This window comes from Neovison vison, chromosome 2 (assembly GCF_020171115.1).
Source record: "Neovison vison isolate M4711 chromosome 2, ASM_NN_V1, whole genome shotgun sequence".
NCBI classification, from domain to species: domain Eukaryota; kingdom Metazoa; phylum Chordata; class Mammalia; order Carnivora; family Mustelidae; genus Neogale; species Neogale vison.
Window position 1 is genome coordinate 198,295,856 of NC_058092.1, and position 20,852 is coordinate 198,316,707.

The following is a 20,852-nucleotide window of genomic DNA, read 5'->3' on the forward strand; positions in this document are numbered from 1 at the left end:
TACGTGCCCATGCTTCTACTCTGTGCTGCCTCATCTGGGAACAGAAGCCAGGCCAGCCTGCTGGTGGGCCTGGGAAGCAGGTCTGGGGCCAGGTACCCTTTGGGCAAACCCTGGGCATTTTGGGAACCTTCTGAGCATAGGCACTGCCTTCAGGGAGCCCACACCGTTGTCTTTTAACATGGAGCACTTTTGGCTCCCCCAGAAAACCTCACACCCCTCCCTGGAACTGAGGGTAACCCTTAAAGATGTGACGTCCAGGCCCATAGCAAGTCCTCTTTGAGTCCCCCAGTGCAAAAAGACATGACCCCATGGCTCCTCCTGCCTGGCCCCAGCTGGCCTCAAGCTCCCAACAGCTTGGAGCTGGGCTTTCCCATCCTTTGCCAGAAGTCCTGTCAGGTATCATTAGAAAAGATGACAGCTGAAAAGCAGGAGAGTGAGCCTCCACCCTTTAAAAGTAGTAAAAATGAACTCCTCCCAGGCCTGAGCACTTTAGCTAATTTAATCCTCAGAACAAACTCTTGGTATGATCCCAGTTTCCCTAACGAACTGAAGAATGGAGAGGTTAAATAACTTGCCCAAGGGCACAGAGCAAGGAACCTCTGGGACTGGGCAGAAGCCAAGGTCGCCTGGCTCCAGAGCCACCCAGTTAATGACCACGCTCGGCTGCAGGACCCTAGACTTCGTGGCCCTGTTTCAAAATAACCTGGGGACCAGGCTGGCAGGTGTCCTACATGAAGGGCTATTGACATCATGTACTGGGGCCTTGTTCAGAGGCGGTGGAGAGGTTCCTTCCCCTGTGGCACCCAGACAGTTTGGGCTCAGAGCATCTAAGTGACTTGCCCCAAGCCTCCAACCCCAGGTGTCAGAGCTAGAGCTTGAGTCCACCCCCAAATTCAGACACTACCGAGATCACCCCTTTCCCATCCTGCCTCAGTGGTGGGAAGCAGGGGTCAAGGCCAGCCCTGTGGACTGAGCAGGGTTGTATCCCAGTCTGCTGGCCATGGGCATCCACTGCTGAGGAGGCGGAAAGGAGCAAGAGGCTGCTGGTCCCGCAGACCCCCAAATCCTGCCATGGGAGGAGTGAAAGTTCTAGAGGAGGTTAAGGGCAGTCAGAGGTGTTAATGCTCCCGGACCCAGATGCATGCACATAAGCAGGCCTGTGCACGCCTTGGAGCAGTCCACCCTGGGCCTGGGTGTGTCTGAGAGCTTGGCCTTTGAGAGACAGAGAGGAAGAGGGAGTCCCATAAGGTGACAGGGGAAGGAGGACACCTAGACCCAGGCCCCGTGCACCGTGCGTCACCAGCCTCCCAGTGCACCCTGCCTCTGCTGAAGGAATCTGGAAGGGTCCCTGCTGCTTGACTCCCACCCTAGACGCATACTCAGGGCCTGTTCTTGGGGTCAAATGCCAAACATCTAGGTTCACCCTATCCAGGAAGCCTGTTCCCACTGGATGGCACCTGTACTGCTCGCAGCCTTCCAAACCTTATAGGGGTGCCTGGGTAGCTCAGCTGGTTAGCTCTTGATCTCACTCAGGTCTTGATCTTAGGGTCATCAGTTCAAGCCCTGTGTTGAAATCCACGATGAGCATGAAGCCCACATTAAAAAAATAGAGACCCTCTCTTATGTGCTCTGGGCTCCTGCAGTTGCGCCTGGGTTCCCTAGAGGAACAACCGCTCTCTCTGGATCCCTCTGCTTACCTGAGAATGCCCCCCTTGTTGAGGGGCCCCTTATGAATGTGGGGCAGCCTTCAGCCCACTGAACCTTCACAAGAGCCCTGTGAGGAGATTCTGTTTCCCCCATCCGCCCATCAGGGATGGGGCACTAGGGCTCAGAGAGATGGACTTGGCCCGGGGAGTCCGACTGCAGTGCCTACTACTTTAGAGACACTCAGTTGCCCCTATCATCACTGGTTTGGGCCCGGCTGTGCCTCCCACAGAGGCTGCTGCCTCCCTGTCTTATTCTCGTCCACTGGGACCTGCACCAAAGAGCATTAACAGCCAGCCATGAGCTAACTGCTGTGGTGAAAAGATCTTTGTGGCTAAAAGGCCTGGTGCTACTGGTGGGAATTCAGGAAGACATGGGCAAGGCTGGGCTCCGCGGGGTTCCCTAGGCAGCGAGAAGGCAGCTCCTGCCACACCTTTATGCTCTGGGCTTGGCTGGGCTTAAGGCCAGGAGGAGAGGGCGTGGTGGCCGCTTGGTTCCTCTGTCATTGGTGTCCCCTCCCCCCATCTGAACTCAGTGCCTGCCCTTCTACTTGCCCGGGGTTGACCTCACCTCCATTAATCCACTCTCATTGTGTGTGATCGAGCAGGCTCCCAGACAGTCCACACGGTGACTGACACTCCACGGTTTACCCCCCAGCCTCTCCCCACAGCTACCTCCTCCCTGAAACATTAGGGGCAGGGCATGGGCCAGCCGAGGGGACCTGGGTATGCAGGGTCTTCCCAGGACTCCAGAATATGGAAGACTCCCATACCACCCCGGAGAGCAAGCACTAGAGAGAGAGTCCAGCAGCCACACCAAGATGCACAAGCCCAGCACGATGGTGGCCTCTAAGCTCCGCAGGTTGGCTCTGGAGTGGGAGAACGTGGGACAGGGTGGAGGCCCGACCAGCACGCTTGAATGCCAGGGGCTCATGCCTTTTGGGTTATTTTGCTGTTCTCGGGATTCCTGACTCCACCACTGGTGCGTGGGCCTCTAACCCCACTCCCAGCGCCCCTGGGTCATCACACATCCGGCGTGCACCCCATCCTGGGAAAGGTGACCTCATTGATCTGAGGCTCAGCCACTCCCTTCTTTGCTGTGTGGCCCGGGGAGATTCCCCGCCCTCTCTGAACCTTGCCTCCTGCCCAACTCGGAGGGCTTTGGTCACCTAAGGAAGCAATCTCCTTGCCTGGGCTGGGCACACACAGCGGCTCTTTCCGCTCTCCCCTCTGTGCCTGCCTGGTCCCAGTGGCAGCAGGACAGATGGCCAGTCTGCAGTGTCCCGGCCAGTGTGTGGGGACAGCCAGCTTGGTGGTTGTTGGGGCCTTAGAGTTTGCAGTCCACTGTCGCAGATTCGAGTCCCCGCCATTCAAGTCTGGGTGAGACCAAACGCGCCCTCTGTGTCTCAGTTTCTTCCTATAAACTGCTGATAACACCAATTTCATGAAGTTGTTGAAGGGGGGTCTGGCGCCCCCTTTCTATTCCCGCCCATCTCTGGACCCCGACCCAATCCCTCTGCAGCCCCTCTTCCCTGTTCAGACCCTGGTGGGGACGGCCGCCTTCTCATCGCCAGCGGCCGGAGGACGGGATGTACTCTCCGGTTGGTGGAGCCTGGAGCAGGGCTGGGTCGGTCGCTCGTCTGCCGGGAAACGCCCCGCGCCCCACCTTCCCCGCCCCGCCGGGGGCGGGCCGGCCCTGGGGCTCCTTAAAAACCAGAGCCCGCTATCCGGTCGCCGCAAGGTGAACAAGATTTAACTTCGCTGCCGCTACCTTAGACGACCTCGCAGACCCCCCGCAGCCATGGCCAGCAAGGGCTTGCAGGACCTGAAGCAGCAAGTGCAGGGGGCGGCCCAGGAAGCGGGTGAGGACAGCGCGCGACCCGGGGCACCTGCAGCGGAGGCAGAAGCCATGGGTCGCGCATCAAGTCGGTGGGCGGTTCCGGCTGGGGAGAGCCCTCCTCTGAGATGCAGGGACGGGGCCGACGCCCACCCCGCTCAGCCCAGGGGATGAAGCCATGAAGCAGATGGGGGAACAGCGGTGCCCGAGGGTTCGTGGTCCGATTTGGGCATTGCCAGGAGCCAATATGAGGTGGCTGAGTGGCGGGGGCTGGCCCCACCCCGATCCCGAGCGGCCCCACCTCAGTCCTTAGGGGAGGGTAGAGGTCCATGGAGAGAGCCCGCTGCGCACCCCGAAATCCACCTCTGCCTGCTGGGGTCTCAGAGGAGCACTGGACCGGATGGGATGGTGGAGGCGGCTTCCCCCCGCCCCCATTGTTTTGCGTCCCCTTACTTCCCCCGCCCACACAAAGGAAAAATAATCGTTTCCAAGTCCTCACCCAGAGGAACTCCCCACTCTCACCCCACAGGGCAGGTCCCAGCCTTGTTTCTCTGCCTCCAGTTCTTTCCTCCTCGGACCTGAGGTTATGCAGCTGGGGTGGGGTAGGGTAGACTGGGGCTAGAGAATGTGAGGAGACCCCTGGGCCCACCAGCTGCAGCTCTTCCAGTCCCACGGCAGCCTCCCTCGGGACTCTGGCTCCCAGTCTGTCCTGCACATATCCCACTCAACAGACAAAACTCACACTAACTCCCTCCTTCACCAGTGCCCCAGGGAACTCCCACGGTTGTTACCCTGAAATTAAAATGCTACCAGGAAGCCTATCTATAGGACCTTTCCTTCTGGGCCTCACTTTCCCCATCTGTAAGTTGGGTGCAAAGGCTCATTCTCTGTGGCCCTGACTGGTTCTGTCATATAAGGCCCCAAGGGGGACAGGAAGGGGCGTGCTTTGTGAGCCACAGACCCAGGGCCTGCCTGACCCCCTTACACCTCCCTGGCCCAGGGTCTGAGTAAAGCAGGTTCTTTCCTGTTCAGCAGCAAGGATGTCAGATCTCTAGAGGCAGGAGCCACTTGTCTGCTCACCCAGCAGGTGGAACACACTTGAGGTCCTGGAAGCCGTGTTCACCATGGGCACAAACTCTGGCCCAGAGGACATGGCCTGACCTTGGAAGTGTCACCTCCTCTCTGGACTTCCATTTCCTAATGCCTTAAGTTGCCTGCCCATGGAGGCACTACTAGCATCACTGCTTGTGACGAGGTGAGGCACAGGAGAGGGTGAGGCACAGGAGGGAAGCTGCGGTGAGAGGGCCTCTTGCCAAAGTAGACTCCCGTGCATTCCAGGTGGGAAATCAGGCATCTGGGCCAGGCTTCTGGAGGAGACATTGTGAAAGGGGGACATGGTTCTTCTTGGGCCATGCCCAGGAGCAGCAGCAGACCAGATGCCAGCTCCAGCCTCTGTTGGGATATTTTCTCTGCAGTCCTGGAGTTGGGAAGAGAAGCAGACCAGAGGGGAGGAGCCCAGAGTTATAAATAACTAAGAACACCCTAGAGGCATGGAAAGGGCTCCTTGCCTAGCTGGCTGGATGGTCTTAGTCAAAAGACTTCACTTCGATGGCTTTCATCCCTTGGGCCTGTAGGACAGACAGACTACTCCAAAGAACAGATCGGGGCTGGGGTGGGGGAGTAGCAACGGTGGGGTCCCTGTGGTCAGCAGTGTCTCAATATGGGCTAAAGGCCACATCTCTCTGTTTCAGTGACTGCGGCAGGAGCATCGGCCCAGCAAGTGGTGGATCAGGCCACAGAAGCAGGGCAAAAAGGTCTGGTGTGCTGGTGGGCAGGAGGGTGGGCAGCCCCCGCACACTCCCCCCTCCCCATTCAGCCCTCACCCAGAGATAACCTCTCCTTCGGAGCCCCTCTGCCCACACTGCTTCCTGGGGATGCAGATCCAGGCTAACCCTACAGGGCTCTGGTTCCCAGGGCCTCGCCCTCATCTGCTTTCTCCTTTCCTTCCCCAGCCATGGACCAGGTGGCCAAGACCACCCAGGAAACTATCGACAAGACTGCTAACCAGGCCTCCGAGACTTTCTCAGGTTTTGGGAAAAAATTAGGCTTCATGAAATAACAGCAGGGAGACATATATGCCTCCTTCCAGGCTCTCAGCTCTGGCAGGCCCTTGGCCTGCTGCCTTATTAAAGCACTTGTTCCTACCTTGTGTCCCTTTCATGCCTCCCCACAAGCTGGGCCCAGTCCTCTGTCGCCTAGAGCTGAGCCCCCGTATCCAGAAACCCAGCCTGGACATCCAGAGTTCTGGCATTCCAAATTGGGAAACCCATGCAGACTGTCCGAGAATTCTTTTCCCAGGGTCTCAACATTAAATGCAGACGCTCCCTTATCCGAAGTTCAACGACATATCTGTGCCTCTGGCTCTCTTCAGGAGCCACCCCATGCCCCATTCTCAAACCGTTCCCCCAGCTTCAGGAACCCCGCCCCTCCTGGGGGGGGATGTTGGGTCCCTAGATGCTCGAGGGGCTCAGCTCAGGGTGGGGGGCGAGGGACTCCAAGGGCTGGGGCTTCGGGAACTTCTCCCTGAGACCTGCTCCTGGAGGCTGGGAGAACCAAGGCATCCCAGGGCTGGGCGCCTTCGAGGACCGTGGGTGGCTGCAGCTCTCGCGGACAACAAGGAGTCTCAGGAGTGGGATTTCCGTTCCCCCCTCACCGCGGGGTGTTTGTGCGCCGGCCCCACCCGGCGATGAGTCACCGGGCAAGACCGGGAAGGCTGGGACGCGTTCCGACCAGCCACGCCCGGCAGGCGGGACTGGAGAGCGTTCCGCGCGGCCGCCGGGGCAGCCCCGCCCACGAAACGCCCCCGGAGGAGGAGCAGGGACACACAGGGCGGTGCACGTGGCGGTGAAGTCGGGGACCTGGACTCGCGAGCACCCGGTCCCGCTGGGACACTTCAGGACTTTCCGTTCGGGGACGGAGACTGGCCTTTTCGTCCCGCAGGGCCCGAGGAGGATTAGACTTCCCGCAAAGTTAGTCCCCCCCCCCACCTCCAGCACGTGTCCACGCACGCGACACCAGCCCTGGGTGACTCACAGTTGCCACAGGATAAGGCGCGGCCCTGGCGCCGGGCGCTGGCGGCCCCCTTCATCCGGACCCACTGCCACACCTCGGCTGGTGACGCGGTCTGCCCCTTCCCCACCTTCGCGTCTTTGCACACGTTATTCCCTCCTCCCGGAAGACGAGCGCATAGGTCGCCAAGCCTTTTCCATTCAAAAATATTGATTACGCTTTCCAGTTCGGGGGAGTTAAGAGGGAGAAGATGAGTCTTCCCTTCCTGCGTTGACTCAAGACCAGCCTCGGCGCACGGAGCAGCGCGTCGTGGGGTGCCCCGCCCCGGCCCAGATCTCTCTCTGGGTGCAGCTCTGCTCAAGTGACCTTTCTCTTCTCCCATGTGGGATCCCTCCCAAGGGTGGGACAGGTCTTCTCCCTCTCACCGTCAGCATCTCCCAGCCCTACCCCAGGGCCAAGCCCTGTTCACTCTTGTTTTCTGGTTTGCTGACTGTACCCAAAAGAATGCCTCGCCTAATTTGCAAAATGGGCCAAGGCTGCTCCCTCTGGCCCAAAGGGAAGGTCCTCAAAAAGACGGCTGGATAGTGTGGGGGTGCTTCCAGCATCTCCAGGAGCCCCGGCCCCCAGGTGGGTGCCAAGGTCAGGAGAGACCATCTTGGGCCACAACTGGGGGGAGGCCAGAGGGGCTGGATTGGCAGAGCCCTCACATCTTTTCCGGTGTGCTCCCTTCCGGTGATGACTCAGAAATCCCCAGGGCCCCAGCAATCCCTCTTTATCCAGTGCTCCTCAAGAAATTGCCTTAGGGATGGGTGTGGGACACAGCTCTGGCTAAGAAGAGGGGAGCTCACATCTGAGGGCCAAGGAGCTTTTAGGAAAGATTTTTCCATCCTCAAGAAAAAAGAAAGAGAGAGAGAGACAAAAGAAGAAAGAGTCCATCTTCCCCTGGACATTTTTTGTGGCTGGAAATGATGCTTGGAACTGTGGTGGCCACTTGTAATCAAAGGAGGAAGAAGCTTCAGGAAAAGCCAGCTTGCTGATAAGGGCCGAGCAGAAATAGAGAAAGAAACTGGGTCCCAAGTTACTTTATTCAGTTCCTAAATTAACAATTTTTGAGCTGCCACATGCTAGCAAGAGGGAGGATTCGGCTTCCCATGGTATTTTTTTTTTTTTTAAGATTTTATTTATTTATCTGACAGAGAGAGAGGGAGAGATCACAAGTACACAGAGAAGCAGGCAGAGAGAGAGGGGGAAGCCGACTCTCCGCTCAGCAGAGAGCCCGATGTGGGGGCTCGATCCCAGGACCCTGAGACCATGACCCGAGCCGAAGGCAGGTGCTTAACCCACTAAGCCACCCAGGTACCGCTTCCCATGGTATTTGAGCCACAGTGAATGAGGTTTTTCTTTTGCAAACAAAAGTTTCAGTCCCCATGTTACCTGGATGCCAGCATCCTGCTGGCGTCACCTACCTCTCCAGCCTCCTCACTCAACACCCTGTCTCTCTTTGCCTCAGCCACATTGACCTTTTCACATTTTCCTTGACATCATGCTCCTGCTCACCCCAGGGTCTTGGCATGTGCTGTTTTATTCTACCTGGAATGTTCTCCATCCTCCCCCACAAACTAGTCTCACCTAGAGCGCCTACCCTTCATCCTTCAGGTTCCAGCTGCCCTGTCCACCCTCCAATACACACACACACACACACACACACACTCAGAATGGGTCCAGCCATCACTGATACACTCTTACAGCCCTCCTGTACTCTCTCCACAGTTATTCTAACAAGTCCTTTCCTGTGTGTTTCTTTGTGATGGTTGTCCATGGGGCTGCAACCAAGTCCCTTCTACTGATGAGTGCACACCCAGTGCCTAGAGTAGTGCTTGGGAACATTTGCTAAATGAACACAGTCGTGACCGTCCTTTGGTTCTTCTACTAGATAACAGTGAGTTTGCATATTGTCACATTCACCATGGGTGCCATTATTGTATGCTGCCCCTTCCACACTCTTCCTGCCCCATGCAGCTAGCCTTCCCATGGCACCAGGCAGATGCTTGTTTCTGTGTGCCTCTGTTCTCCCCAACACTGTGAGCCCTGGGGGTGGAAATGGAGGCAAGGCCAAGTTTGACTTGGTTTTGCTCAATGTCTGGGACACAGTGAGCACAGTACCAGGGGAGGCCACAGGAGCCTATAGGAGCCCAGGCCTATCTCCATGAGGTTCGTGAAGCTAGCTGAACGCAGACTGGCTGAAGAGGAGAAGGCTGTGGCCATCTGTTGGGTATTGGTCAAGGCTCCAAATATCAGTTCTCCCATCAGCAATTCCCCCAGATAATTCTTGATTCTCCAGATTCCAGATCCTCAACTAGACAAACACAAGGTCACTAACATTACATATTGGTTCCCCTGAACTTCTCAGCTCTGATTCCTGTCAAGTTATAAGCTACATAAGAGACAAGGAGCAGGGTTTTCTATTTTGACTTTTTTATTTTATTTTTTTTTAAAGATTTATTTATTTATTTTAGAGAGAAAGAGATCTTGCATGCACCTGAGCAGGAGAAGCAGAGGGAGAGAGAGAGAAAGGGAGGCAAACTCACTGCTGAGCATAGAGCCCAACGACATGAGGCTTGATCCCACGACCCTGAGATCAGCACCTGAATAGAAATCAAGAGTCAAAGGCTTAACTGACTGAGCCACCCAGGTGCCCCTATTTTTCACTTTTCAACCCCATTCTCTCTCTCTTTTTGGTTGTTATTTCTCTCATTTCTACTTTTTGAAATCTTTACATTCCATTCCTCTACTCTGAGCCACACCTTTGTTTTGCCTTAGATCTGCAACTGAAGATATTAAAATCTCTCTGCCATTCTTTTTGCTAAAATATTTTTTGCTATCCATGGGTTGGTTGGAGTTAGTCCTCTAGAAGGTTCCTCAAGAATGAAATATTTACAGATAAAGTGGGAAGACATCTCGGATCTGAGCTCACAATTGCTATAGCTATGCCCCTCGGGTTATTGCAATGGGCCCATGAAGATTCATTGTGTTCTATATTTGTGTACAGTTGTGTACAGCGTTTTCTATTTTTTAAAAAGGGGCGCCTGGGTGGTTCGGTTGGTTAAGTGACTGCCTTCAGGTCAGGTCATGATCCCAGAGTCCTGGGATCGAGTCCCGCATCGGGCTTCCAGCTCCATGGGGAGTGTTTCTCCCTCTGACCTTCTCAGCTCTCATGCTCTCTCTCACTCTCTCTTTCAAATAAATACATAAAATCTTTTTTTAAAAAAGTTAGAAAGTTGGGGCGCCTGGGTGGCTCAGTGTGTTAAGCCGCTGCCTTCGGCTCAGGTCATGATCTCAGGGTCATGGGATCGAGTCCCACATTGGGCTCTCTGCTCAGCAGGGAGCCTGTTTCCCTTCCTCTCTCTCTGCCTGCTTCTCTGCCTACCTGTGATCTCTCTCTGTCAAATAAATAAATAAAATCTTAAATAAATAAATAAATAAATAAGTTAGAAAGTTAAAATTAAAACTTTATTATTCTTATTTCATTAGACAATATTATTTTGTTAATTAACTTAAATTTTAATTTAGCTAAATATGCTAATGTCAGTTCCTCCCTTCCAATCATTGTATTGTGGTTGTGTGAGACGCAAACTTCCACAAGGGAAGGCTGGGGAGGAAGATAGAGAAACCTCCCTATTCATTGTAAAGCCCTTGTATTTATGACATTGGAGGCTGTCGGGAATCCAAAGTTCAGATCTGAAGTAGAACTTCCCAGGCATCAGTGGGACATTCTCATGGAGAGGGTCGGGCCGGGAACTCACCCAGGTTCTTCTGTTCAGGAGCCTGGCCTTCCTTCATATAAGTGTTGGGCTCACCTTTGTAGCCGTGAACTGAACTAACTTCAAGAAGGTTCTATAGGCAGCCTTCTTTTCCCAGTTGTGGCCTCCAGGGGTTCAGCTCTTGCCTTTCCAAGGGCTCTCTTGTCTCTTGGAAGGTGGTCCTCTTCTAGAGAAGCCCCTCTGGAGTTCCTTGGGTTTATTCCACTTCTTTCTTCAGCTCCTCAGGTTCAAGTTCTGTCCCAAAGAGTTCTCACTCAGAGGGCCATCTCAGACCAGAAGTGAGTGTTGCTGGCAAAGTCTGAGACGCCTGCTATCCAGGCCCTTCTCCATCCCCTGCTCTTCGGTACTGGCCTGTCTTCCCCCTGGGTTCACCTGCTTCTGGATTTCCATGGGTTCCCAATTCCAATCTCCTGATTTCTCTGAAATTAAGTTTGACCTGTGGGTGTTGGTGAAGGCCTGCCTTTGTCCTCCTCCTCCTCCATATGGTTTCAAGGAGGAGAAATGGGACTATCCGGAATTAAGCGGCTGCCTTGTTTCCTGCAGACCCAGCAGTCTGGCAGGCTGAGCCGGTGCTGTGTTTACAGAAAATCTGTATCCATTCTTCACCTGCTCCTCCCTGCCCTCGCCCTGGGAATCTGCCCTCGTGAGCTGCATCACCAGGGCTCCCGCGGCCTAAGCCCCAGTTAGGTTCAGCCAGTGGGGGATGTATCAGGAGAGCAGGGAGGGCGAGGAGAACTATTTATCTCTCCTGCGCCCTCCTTGCTTGGCATGGTTTGGCAGAGCCTGTGTTCCTCTGCTGCTGCTGCTCTTTGTCTGATCTTCTCCTAAAGTCACAGCTCTCCTTGGCGTCTGTACGGGCTCTCCTTTGCCCCTCCCAGGCCCAGGGAGGTAACCGCTCTCACTATTACAGGTCCCTGGGCACCTTGCCATCCTTTGCTGTTCTCTTAAATCTGCCCACAGCTTTGTGGGCATCAGATACCCCTTTGATGTGCCCTCCGCTTTCCACCGGAACCTGGACTGTCAGCCATGGATGTGTAATGTTGACATGCCAAGGAAGTCCTTCTCTGCTGGCCCACAGACCGTCGCTAGGAGTCTGGATTTGGTTCCCTGTAACCGGAAGGGGTTGGTGTGCTCAGGGTCTGTAGGCTGAGTCTATCCTGTGAGCTCAAATCCAGGAAGGAGAAGGAGGAGAAGGCAGGAGGAGGACAGGCAGCCGTGACACTTGACATTCATGACATCTGCAGTTCAGCTCACATGAGTCGTCCTGCTTTGGACACAAGATAGCCCCAAGTATTGGAGTACTTAAAATCAACATTCTTTGTTACTATTTTTCAGAACTGGTCATTGTTAAGTTGGCAAATTGTTATTTGAAAAATTAGCTCTCCGTGACTTGGTGACGCAGCCAGTGGGTTCTTTGCCAAACTGGGTTGCTGAGCACATTCCACTTGGAGGATTAGTAGGCTCCGTGGAAGGCCTGAGTGTCCAGCCCCGATGGCTGGGCTTCATCTTCTGATTCAGGACAGGCTGACAGGTGCCTGTGTTTAAGGGCTGCTCCACGGGGGCCCAGTGTGAGTCAGGCCTCTTCCAAGACTTGGGATGATTCTCTCCTGAGTCGTCTTCCACCTCATGGAGGCAGTGAGGTCGCTCCCTGCAGGAGCTGCTTGAGCTCAGCCCCTCCCACCAGCATCCAGCCCTGGTCAGAGGGTCTTGCACAGGGTGGACTGGGAGAACAGGGAGCTTGTCACAGCTGGAGCTGGAAGACCAAGGGGGGTTGGACCTGGGCCAGAGCACCAAGGTCCGGGCCCCCAGGCTGGTCCTGGGCAGCTTGGCCTCTCCAGGCCCCTTGCTTTCTCCCTGCTGGGTATTAGGGATCTTTGTCTGGACCTAACCTTGCCAGCAGATCCGGGGCCATAATGTGTTGTCACTGGAGTCAGGGTGCTCGTACCTGGGCAGTACAGGGTCTCATGGGCAGGGAGGGTGATGTGGCAAGGGCAACAGTAGCCTGACAGTGGAAGAAAAGTGTATCCAGAAGCTGTGCTGGGCTGAGCTCTGGACTGGCACTGGGACCAAAGTCCTGCTGAGGGGCTGAGCCCTAACAAGGGCCTATTGAGGGGCAAGTGAGCTCCTGAGGCGATGGAGAGGAGTACCCTAGCATGGGCACAGGTAGGAAGGGGTCTGTAGAGTCTGGAAGCCATTCCAGAAATGCTGAGTGACACCACCATCCTGTCAGGGGATCAGGCACAGCGAGGACCCCTGTGGGCCTGGGGGACCCACACAACTTCAGAGGAAGGGGGTTTGATGGGTCCAAGGAGGTTCCTTTGGGTCTCTCAGCCCGATTCCCACCAGATGTGTCCTGGAAACTGCCCTCCAACCCCCACTGCCAACTCATCAGTGCTGCCTGAGCAGAACATTCTGGTATTTGGCTGTGGTAAGGGGAGAATGGAGTCTCAGGGACCTACTTAAGCTCCAGAGCCCCTCACTTCACAGCCTCTTGTGAGTCTACAAGGTCACACAGGGCCATCTATAACACCTGCAATAGTAGTAGTATCGTGTTTTTTCCCTCAAAGAGGGCCTCTCCAAGTTGTTTAAGACCCAAACACTCCTGCCAGCGGAGAATGACAGGTGGTTGCTGTGACCCTGTGACCCAGAGTTTCTGCTGCCACAATACCCCCTCCCTCCCCGGGGGTGCTGGTCACAGCTTGGGGCCTCCTAACACCAATCACAGGAATGTGGGAGGGCCTCAGCCCCATAACACCCAGGCTGTGAGGGCCCCAGATCGGATAAACACTAATTAGGGCTCACCACACCCTCCTGAAAAGCTCTGAGGGCTGAGAGAGCAGGCAAGTGGGCTCTTGCAGGCATCCTGCTCTAGGCCCGGATGGCATGAACAGGGACTTGGGAGGACTTTTCTTCCGTGACCCCTGGCCATTGGGGTCACACTCCCCAGCCCTCTGCTCCCTCTACTCTGGCCCACCCACTGGTCAGTCAGGGCTCACTGCCAAGCACATCAGTGACAAGGGGGAGGGAATAGAAGTTTACCAAAAGCTTGCACACATGACCCCACCAACTATCAGTGACATGGCCAGGAAGGCATGGCTGTCCCCATTTTACACATGAGGAAACTGAGGCTCACTTGGGCCAATGACTAAAGGGTGTGGCACATGGCAGGTGGCTTGAGGCATCTCTCTCCATCTGGAATAACTAGGGAGGCAGCCTCGTCCCTTGAGCATGTGATGTATCAGGAGCTGGTGGAGTGGCTTTCTGGAATTCTGGCTAGGGCCACCAGACACACCTCCCCTAGTGGTGGTGGGGTCCTCCATCTACTCTTCTAGGACCTCCTGGGGGACACTGGGCCTCTGCAAGAAGCCAGGCCCCAAGGTGCAGGGATGGCCAGGCTCCCTCCTGGGCTAGTTGCTCCCATGCTGGGCCGTTCAGGTGCTCAGGTCTCCTGTGAGCGAGAAGCAGCTGACGGCAAGCCAGGGGTGACCGTGTTTCTGGTTAATGCTACATCCTCCTCAGCCTAGGGCAAGGTACCATGATGAGGCCCCCACCCCTCACCCCTCAAATTTCTAGTGAAAGCTGCAGAGACTGCGGAGCTGAGGTCTTGGGGTCCAGTGGTCACCACTTTACTTTTGTTCCTGGCCTGAGCAGCCATCTAGGTCCCCAGGTCCCCAGGCTCTCAAGCCCCTAACTAGGCCACCCTGGGGATCCTGAACGGCAGGCTGGAAATCCTAGGTCTTGTCTGGGAGTGCACCAGTGCCAGGGATGTGGGAAGCTCAAAACTCAGGGGGTTGGCAGGGGTCCCCAATTGCCTCTCATCCCGCAAACAAGTCAGGCCTCCTGCTTTGGGGGAGGGACATGACCCAGAGCTGACTTCTCTGTCCAGTCCCTGACCCTCACAGGGTCCCAGAATACAGGGTGTAGGGGTCTCATACTGCCAGAGGGGCAAGGTTGCCCTCACAGCACTGGGGTGGCCCCACCCAGCTTCCTCCTCCTGCCGCCGCCTACGCTGACTAACCAGCTGATCTCCTACTTGGCTTAGGCGGGGGCCCCGGGCTCCAGAGCCCAGGCAGGCATCAGGGGCATCTATAAAAGAACGCAGGGCCAGGCCCTAGCATCCTGCTTGCTTGCCACCTATCATCTCACGATGCTGGGAGGTCTGGGGAAACTTGCTGCTGAGGGCCTGGCCCACCGCACTGAGAAAGCCACTGAGGAAGCTGGTAAGAAGCCCGAGGCTCCTTTGACTGGGGCCCTTCTCCTAAGGCTGGGAGGGTTGGAGCCTGTTGAAAGTGGATCCCAGCAGATTGGAGGTAGGCCTTGGCCCCTCGACAACCCTGGCCAGTCAACCCCACAAGGACATAATGGAAGTGATGGGTATGGAAGCTAAGGAGGGCAGCTTGGGTGGAGCCATGAGGGGTCCAGTACCCCAAACAGGCCTCTCCGGCTCAGACCCGTTTCTGGAGTCTCTGACTGAGGGCAGAAGGGACTCCAGCTCAGGGGACATGGGGAGAGCCCTGGTGCTTGGGTGAGCTTTGGGTAGCTAGAATCTGTCCGTCTGGAAACCTGGGAGCCCTTCCGTATCAAAAACAGCCTATTTTGAATATCCTCTGTAGAAAAAGGAAAAATGGATTTTTATTTTTACCATCAATTTAAAGCTTCAAGCATTTCTTCACTAAGAAACCACCAAGTCTGATTCTGTTCAATGTCAGCCCCTAGGGTTTATCCAAAGGACATTTTGAATTTCTTCCAAGTCCCCAGAAACCCTTTCTTGTACGCAGACCCCCACAACTGTATGCTGGAGATGAGTCTGGGTCCCAGCGGGCATTTTGTGAAACACAGCCCCATGTCCGAGTTGGCCGCTGTGGTTCCTCCTGGCTGGCTGCGGCAGACATGTCTGTCTTTCATCGGTTAAGCTGCAGCTGGCCTTCCCTGCCCGGTCACACCTGCCACTGGCTCTGAGCTTAGTCCCACCCCCAGTCCGCAGGTGAGGGAACCAAGCAGCACACAGTGGAGGTAGAATCAGAATCAGTTCTTCTGACTCCCAAATCTTGCTGTTCTAGCCACTGCCACCCAAACGTCAAACAACTCCTAGGCGGTCAGAGAGTTCTCTCCTGCTGGAGGAATTGCTCTGGGGCCTTGGTTTTGCTGTAGATAGCTTTGGGATTTGGCCTCCCGCCGCAGCTTCCATCGGGCTGAGGCAGGCCAGCAGCGCGCCCGAAGGTGCCCTCATCTGGGAGACAGGCTCCACCTTGGCCCCAGGCCCCCAGCTGGCAAGAGGTCCTGCTCTTCTGCATTCCAGGCCTTGCCAGGCCGGCCAGGGGCCATGGAGAGCCCCATGCCTTTGTCTGGCTCACCTCAGCTTGTGTCCCAGCAGCCAGGACCCATGGGTGTCTCTGAAGCAAGCCAGCTGGGGCTCCTTCCTATGGGCTGCCTCGTTCTGCCTGCGGTGATGTCCAGAATATCCAGAGCGGTCTGGGTACCGTGTTGAGAAGAAGCTGGCTTGTACTGTGTTTTCACTGTGGGCTTCTCCTCTTCGCAGTTCATGCCGTGGAGGGGGTGGTCAAAGAGGTGGTGGAACATGCCAAAGAAGCTGGAGAGAAAGGTATGGCTGGGGCTGGAACCAGGGAAGGAGAGAAGCTAGGTGCTGGGAGTAGTCGTTCTTTACCTAACCAGGTCAAACCCTGACCTTGATGATGCATCCTTTCAGGCAGTATGCAATTATCAACACTCCTCTGAGACCACAGACTGTACTTTGCTAAAGCAAGATATATCCAGACAGTTCTTTCTGGGGCATGTTAAGACGGTGTCACAAACGACTATGTGGCAGCAGGCTCGGACAAAAAACATTTCAGACATAAAATTCTCTATTTGTATAAATATAAATTTACAGAATTGTGTGTGTGTGTGTGTGCGCATTACAGTATAGTGATGTAAAAATACCTCCTTCCTTACAACAAAAGAGATTCTAGAGGGATCAAGGGCTCTGTATTAAATACATGAAATTGTTAAATTGTTAGAAGAGAAGGTAATCTGGATTATCTGGGAAAGGATAAATTGGATAATCTGGGAAAGGAGAGGATTGCTTTAACTTGACAGAAAACCTAACAGCCATAAAAGAAATATTAGGTAAATCTGACAATACAAGGTTTCTAAATTTTCCATAATTAAAAAAAAAAATGGGATGAGCCAAAAGAAAAACCACACACTGAAGAAAAGCATTTGTAAATAGAAACGATGAACTGATATAAAAACGACCAGAAGACAGAAGCAGGCAGCTGACAGACAAATGAGGTCTGAGTAGGCAGTGCACCCTTGAGGGGAGCAAATGCTGTCTTGCTCTGGACTGCAGAAACCCAAGTTGTGGGGGGAAATAAAACCACACTTGAATGCATTCCTCCGGGAGCCCCGCTGCCCTCTGTCCCGTTGGGGCTCCTCCAGGGCACAATCCAGTAAGAACCACATCCCACAGGCCACTCCAGCCCTACCAGCTGGAAATGTTTCCTTAGCTCACTGGACATTGTTCCTCTTTCTTCCCGACAGCCATTGCCGATGCCTTAAAGAAGGCCCAAGATACAGGGGACAAGGTGGTGAAGGAAGTCACTGAGACAGTGACCAACACAGTCACAAATGCTGTTACCCATGCAGCGGAAGGCCTGGGCAAACTGGGACAGTGAGCACATCCACCTCCAGGGGACTCTTCCTGAATCTCAATAAAAAGCTGTGAAATGTGTACACCGAGCCCTGGATTTTTTCCTGTTTGGATGGAAACCCTGCCCGTGTCCCCAGTGGCCACTCTGCAGGGGCAGGGGACCCACATGTTGGCAGCTTCTGGGGGTCAGTAGGACCCCATGGTTAATCAGTTGTGCTGCCCTCACATTACAATTTCTCACATCAGCAAGGAGCTCTGGAAGAATTGTTAGTGTCTGTGCAGCATTTCAAAAATGGTTATTTTCCTAGATACTATATATAGCTTTCAGACACCTCTATGCTTCCAGGACATCCCAAGGGAGGAACATAATTCAACTCACATGTTCTTTGGGTTTTCCTTGAAGTGTTCTTATAGGTCTCAAGGAAGATCTCGGACCAACCTGATGGAGAGTGTAGCTGGGCAGCTCAGACTGTTTGAGATGCTTCACATTCTGAAAGAAACTTTAGAGAAGCATTTGAGCTGGACAGACAGTCATAGAATCAGGTCAAGTAGTAACTGAGTCCACTGCTTACTGGCCATGGAAGCCACTGTTGGATATTTCCCCAGAGACTTTTTCATGCCCAATTGATAGCAGTGGCCAAGAATGCCTGGCCTCCTCCCCTTCCTGCCATGAGGGGTCAGCACCATAAAGTTAAACCTATGTGGAAGCAGCATTTAGCTTAACATTTTGGATTTTAAAAAGGGAAATGATTTGTAAAGAAGAGACATCGCTTATTTATCTTGCCGGAAATTACTTGTTCTTCGCAGAAATGAGAAGAAAAGATGTTTATGGAGCATGTCAGTTGGTCACCACATGTCTGGCTTTTCTAAAGTGGCTTCACAAGTCTTGAACAGCCCAGGAATATCCAATGTCCTGGCTTGGAACACTTGCCACTGTCCAGCTAGATCTGGACTCTACTTCTTGGTTTGGTTCCTGAAGACTTTTGAATTCCCTCAGTCTAAATCCTAGCTCAAAAAAAGTGAGAGCATTGTGGGCAGCAGAATAAACTGGAGCCCCCTTTGGACAGCAATTTCTCTTGCCAAGACTTGATGCTTCTGGTGTACACAGGTACACACAGATACCTAGAGTGCGGACACACAGGTGCATCATGGCATGTCTGTAATAGCAGGAGGTGGAAACACCCTAGCATGCCAGGCAGAAGTCAGGCAAATTTTGCTCTGCTTAGTAGGGTTGATGCCTAACTTAGATTTGACACCTCTTACTTCTAATGTATTGTAAGCCATATCCCAACTTGAAAAAAAATGGGACCTTGTCTAGAGGGCCACCAACAGGAACTGGTTACATATATATGTAACTGGTACATATATATGTACATACGTACATATATATGCAAGTTGTTAACCAGTTCCTGTTGGTGCATATATATATGTATATATATATGCAACAATTATATATATATTCCATGTATATACTTGGAATGTCAGAAACATGAGGAACATGTAATACACTGTATGAGAACATGTCCACATAAATTACAAATTATGGAAAATACGTTTGTAGGAGGAGTTCATTTAAGTAAAGCAAACTCAAACTTGTGGAAGGGGAAAAAACTGGTAGCATGTATCTAGCAGACATATTAATACTGTTCCTCTCTGTATCCATGGGAATATGAGAGATCTTCATTTTCTTTCTTTTTTTAATATTTTACTTATTTGTCAGAGACAGAGAGAGCACAAGCAAGGGGAGCAGCAGATAGAGCAGGCAGGGGGAGAAGCAGACTCCTCACTTAGCAAGCGATCCAGTATGGGACTCGATCCCTGGACCCTGGGATTATGACCTGAGCCGAAGGCAGACACTCAACAGACTGAGCCACCCAGGCATCTTAAGATATCTTCATTTTCTCCATGACACAGTTCCATGATGCTTGAATTTAAGAGCAAACCAACACAGACAGATTTTTAAATGTTGTTGAGGGCACATATTAGCTTATTCAAGATCATTTGCTGGTTAAGTGCTACTCAATGTTTATTGGCTTGCAAACCTTGTTATTACTACTTGGTGACAAGGTAAGTGAGAACAGAGCATTTAGAAACTTTTACAAAAATCTGATATTGCCAGGACCTCCATCTGCTGCGTGACCAGCAGATGATGCTTGTTGAATAGGGTAGAGACCAGCTCTGGGTTGTTGAACTTGCATGGCAAGTTGTATATGAACTAGTCACATGAAGGAGGACCACATATCCTGATGTATTAGATTAGCAAACAAAATAAAATTGGTCCTTTGCCACGGAGAGCTGGAGAAGCACTGCCCATGGTTCCTTAAGTTCACCTTGCAGTGTGTTGTTCTAGAGTAAGAACTTCTCCCACTTTCTCTTTACTGTCTGTTATGCAATGAGTGGTATGACATCAGCCTCAGACAAGCTCTAAATGTGTTAGAAAAAGCAATAGGTGGTGATGTCCAAGCAACAGGCAGAGCAGGGACCTCCAAAAACTTCCTCGTCCATAAAAGTAACGAGAAAACTGGCAAAAATATGATCAGAATCAAAATTTTTTTTTCCAGAATTCTTAACCAAAGGCTTACAGCAATCCAGGGAGCACTTATGTAAAACAAATTAAAAACAAATAAACAAAGTCTTCTTAAGCATGGCAAGCTCTGTGATGTTTTTAACTTACCCTATTCTGTGCCCCCCCACCCCCCACCTTCTCCAGGTCCATGAAAACCAACAGCCTAGCGGTTACTGGAAAGAGCTGAAGAAGCTTCATTTCCAGAAAAGTGTGCTTATTTCACTTAACTGGTGGTTCCAGTAAGAAAGACCTCATTGCAAGGCTGCCTTTATTTGTCTCTACTAGGAGCTCACCCAATGTAAATAGCTTTTCCCCTGGGGTTGTTTGTCATAAAACAATTAGAGGCAATTAAAAAAAAAAAGATTTCATTTATTTGTCAGAGAGAGAGAGAGAGAGAGAAAGAGCATGAGTGCACAAGCAGGGGGAGCAGTAGGCAGAGGGAGTAGCAGGCTCCATGCTGAGCAGAGAGCCCAAGGCAAGACTAGATCCCAGGATGCTAGGATCATCACCTGAGCGCAAAGCAGACACCCAACACACTAAGCCACCCAGGCCTCCCTAGAGGCAATTTTTTTAAGATGGTGGCCTCACTGGATAACAGTTTGGGAAATCAATAGGCTAAACAAAGCAAAGAGCTTTAAAGGAAAAACTGGGGAATGAAATGTTCATAGGGACTTCAAAAATTCCAGTACATTTCTGGGAATCTAGAAGTCCATGCACATGTGTAGGGCTGTGCATGCACTCATTAAAGACTGGAAAAGGCTTGAAGCTCTCACCTCTAAACAACCTTGAGGCTCTGTGCGAGGAGGAAGTGAAAACCAAAGCAGAGATATAATCTGCCCAGCTGAGTTTTGAAGGTAAGGCCCAGCCTGCACAGAGTTCCCTGGCAACGATGGAAGACCTACTGATTCTGGATAAATCTCTGTCCAGTCATCAGCTAACGATTAAACTACCTGAAGAGAAACTTCAATGGCAAAACACAACAAAGAAAACAGACTGTAGAATTATTTCAGAAAAGCCACTATACAAACACTTAGGAACAAAAAGCAACAAGGTATCTGGGAGGAGGGGTGTGGAATCTGATTTTAGAGTTGCCACATTATTCAATACGTGTAGCTTTCAGAAAAAGAATATTATGCAAGGAAAGACATTATGACTCATTTAAAGGGAGGGGGGAATGGAAACTGTGCCTAAGTAAGCCCAAATATTG

The 20,852-nt window shown here is 52.7% G+C and overlaps 2 protein-coding genes across 2 annotated transcripts; both read left to right on the forward strand.

Moving 5' to 3' along the window:
• The first annotated feature begins 3,485 nt into the window (after nt 1-3,485).
• Nucleotides 3,486-5,744, forward strand: ADIRF (adipogenesis regulatory factor). Its single transcript, XM_044236591.1, has 3 exons — nt 3,486-3,565; nt 5,292-5,354; nt 5,553-5,744. Exons 1-3 carry the CDS (start codon nt 3,505-3,507, stop codon nt 5,657-5,659), a joined length of 231 nt encoding a protein of 76 aa, XP_044092526.1. The 5' UTR covers nt 3,486-3,504; the 3' UTR covers nt 5,660-5,744.
• An 8,745-nt stretch (nt 5,745-14,489) lies between these two features.
• On the forward strand, nt 14,490-17,160 carry FAM25A (family with sequence similarity 25 member A). The gene is made up of 3 exons (XM_044236592.1): nt 14,490-14,650; nt 15,970-16,032; nt 16,971-17,160. The coding sequence occupies exons 1-3, from the start codon at nt 14,578-14,580 to the stop codon at nt 17,102-17,104; spliced, it is 270 nt and encodes an 89-aa protein (XP_044092527.1). The 5' UTR covers nt 14,490-14,577; the 3' UTR covers nt 17,105-17,160.
• The last annotated feature ends 3,692 nt before the right edge of the window (nt 17,161-20,852 follow it).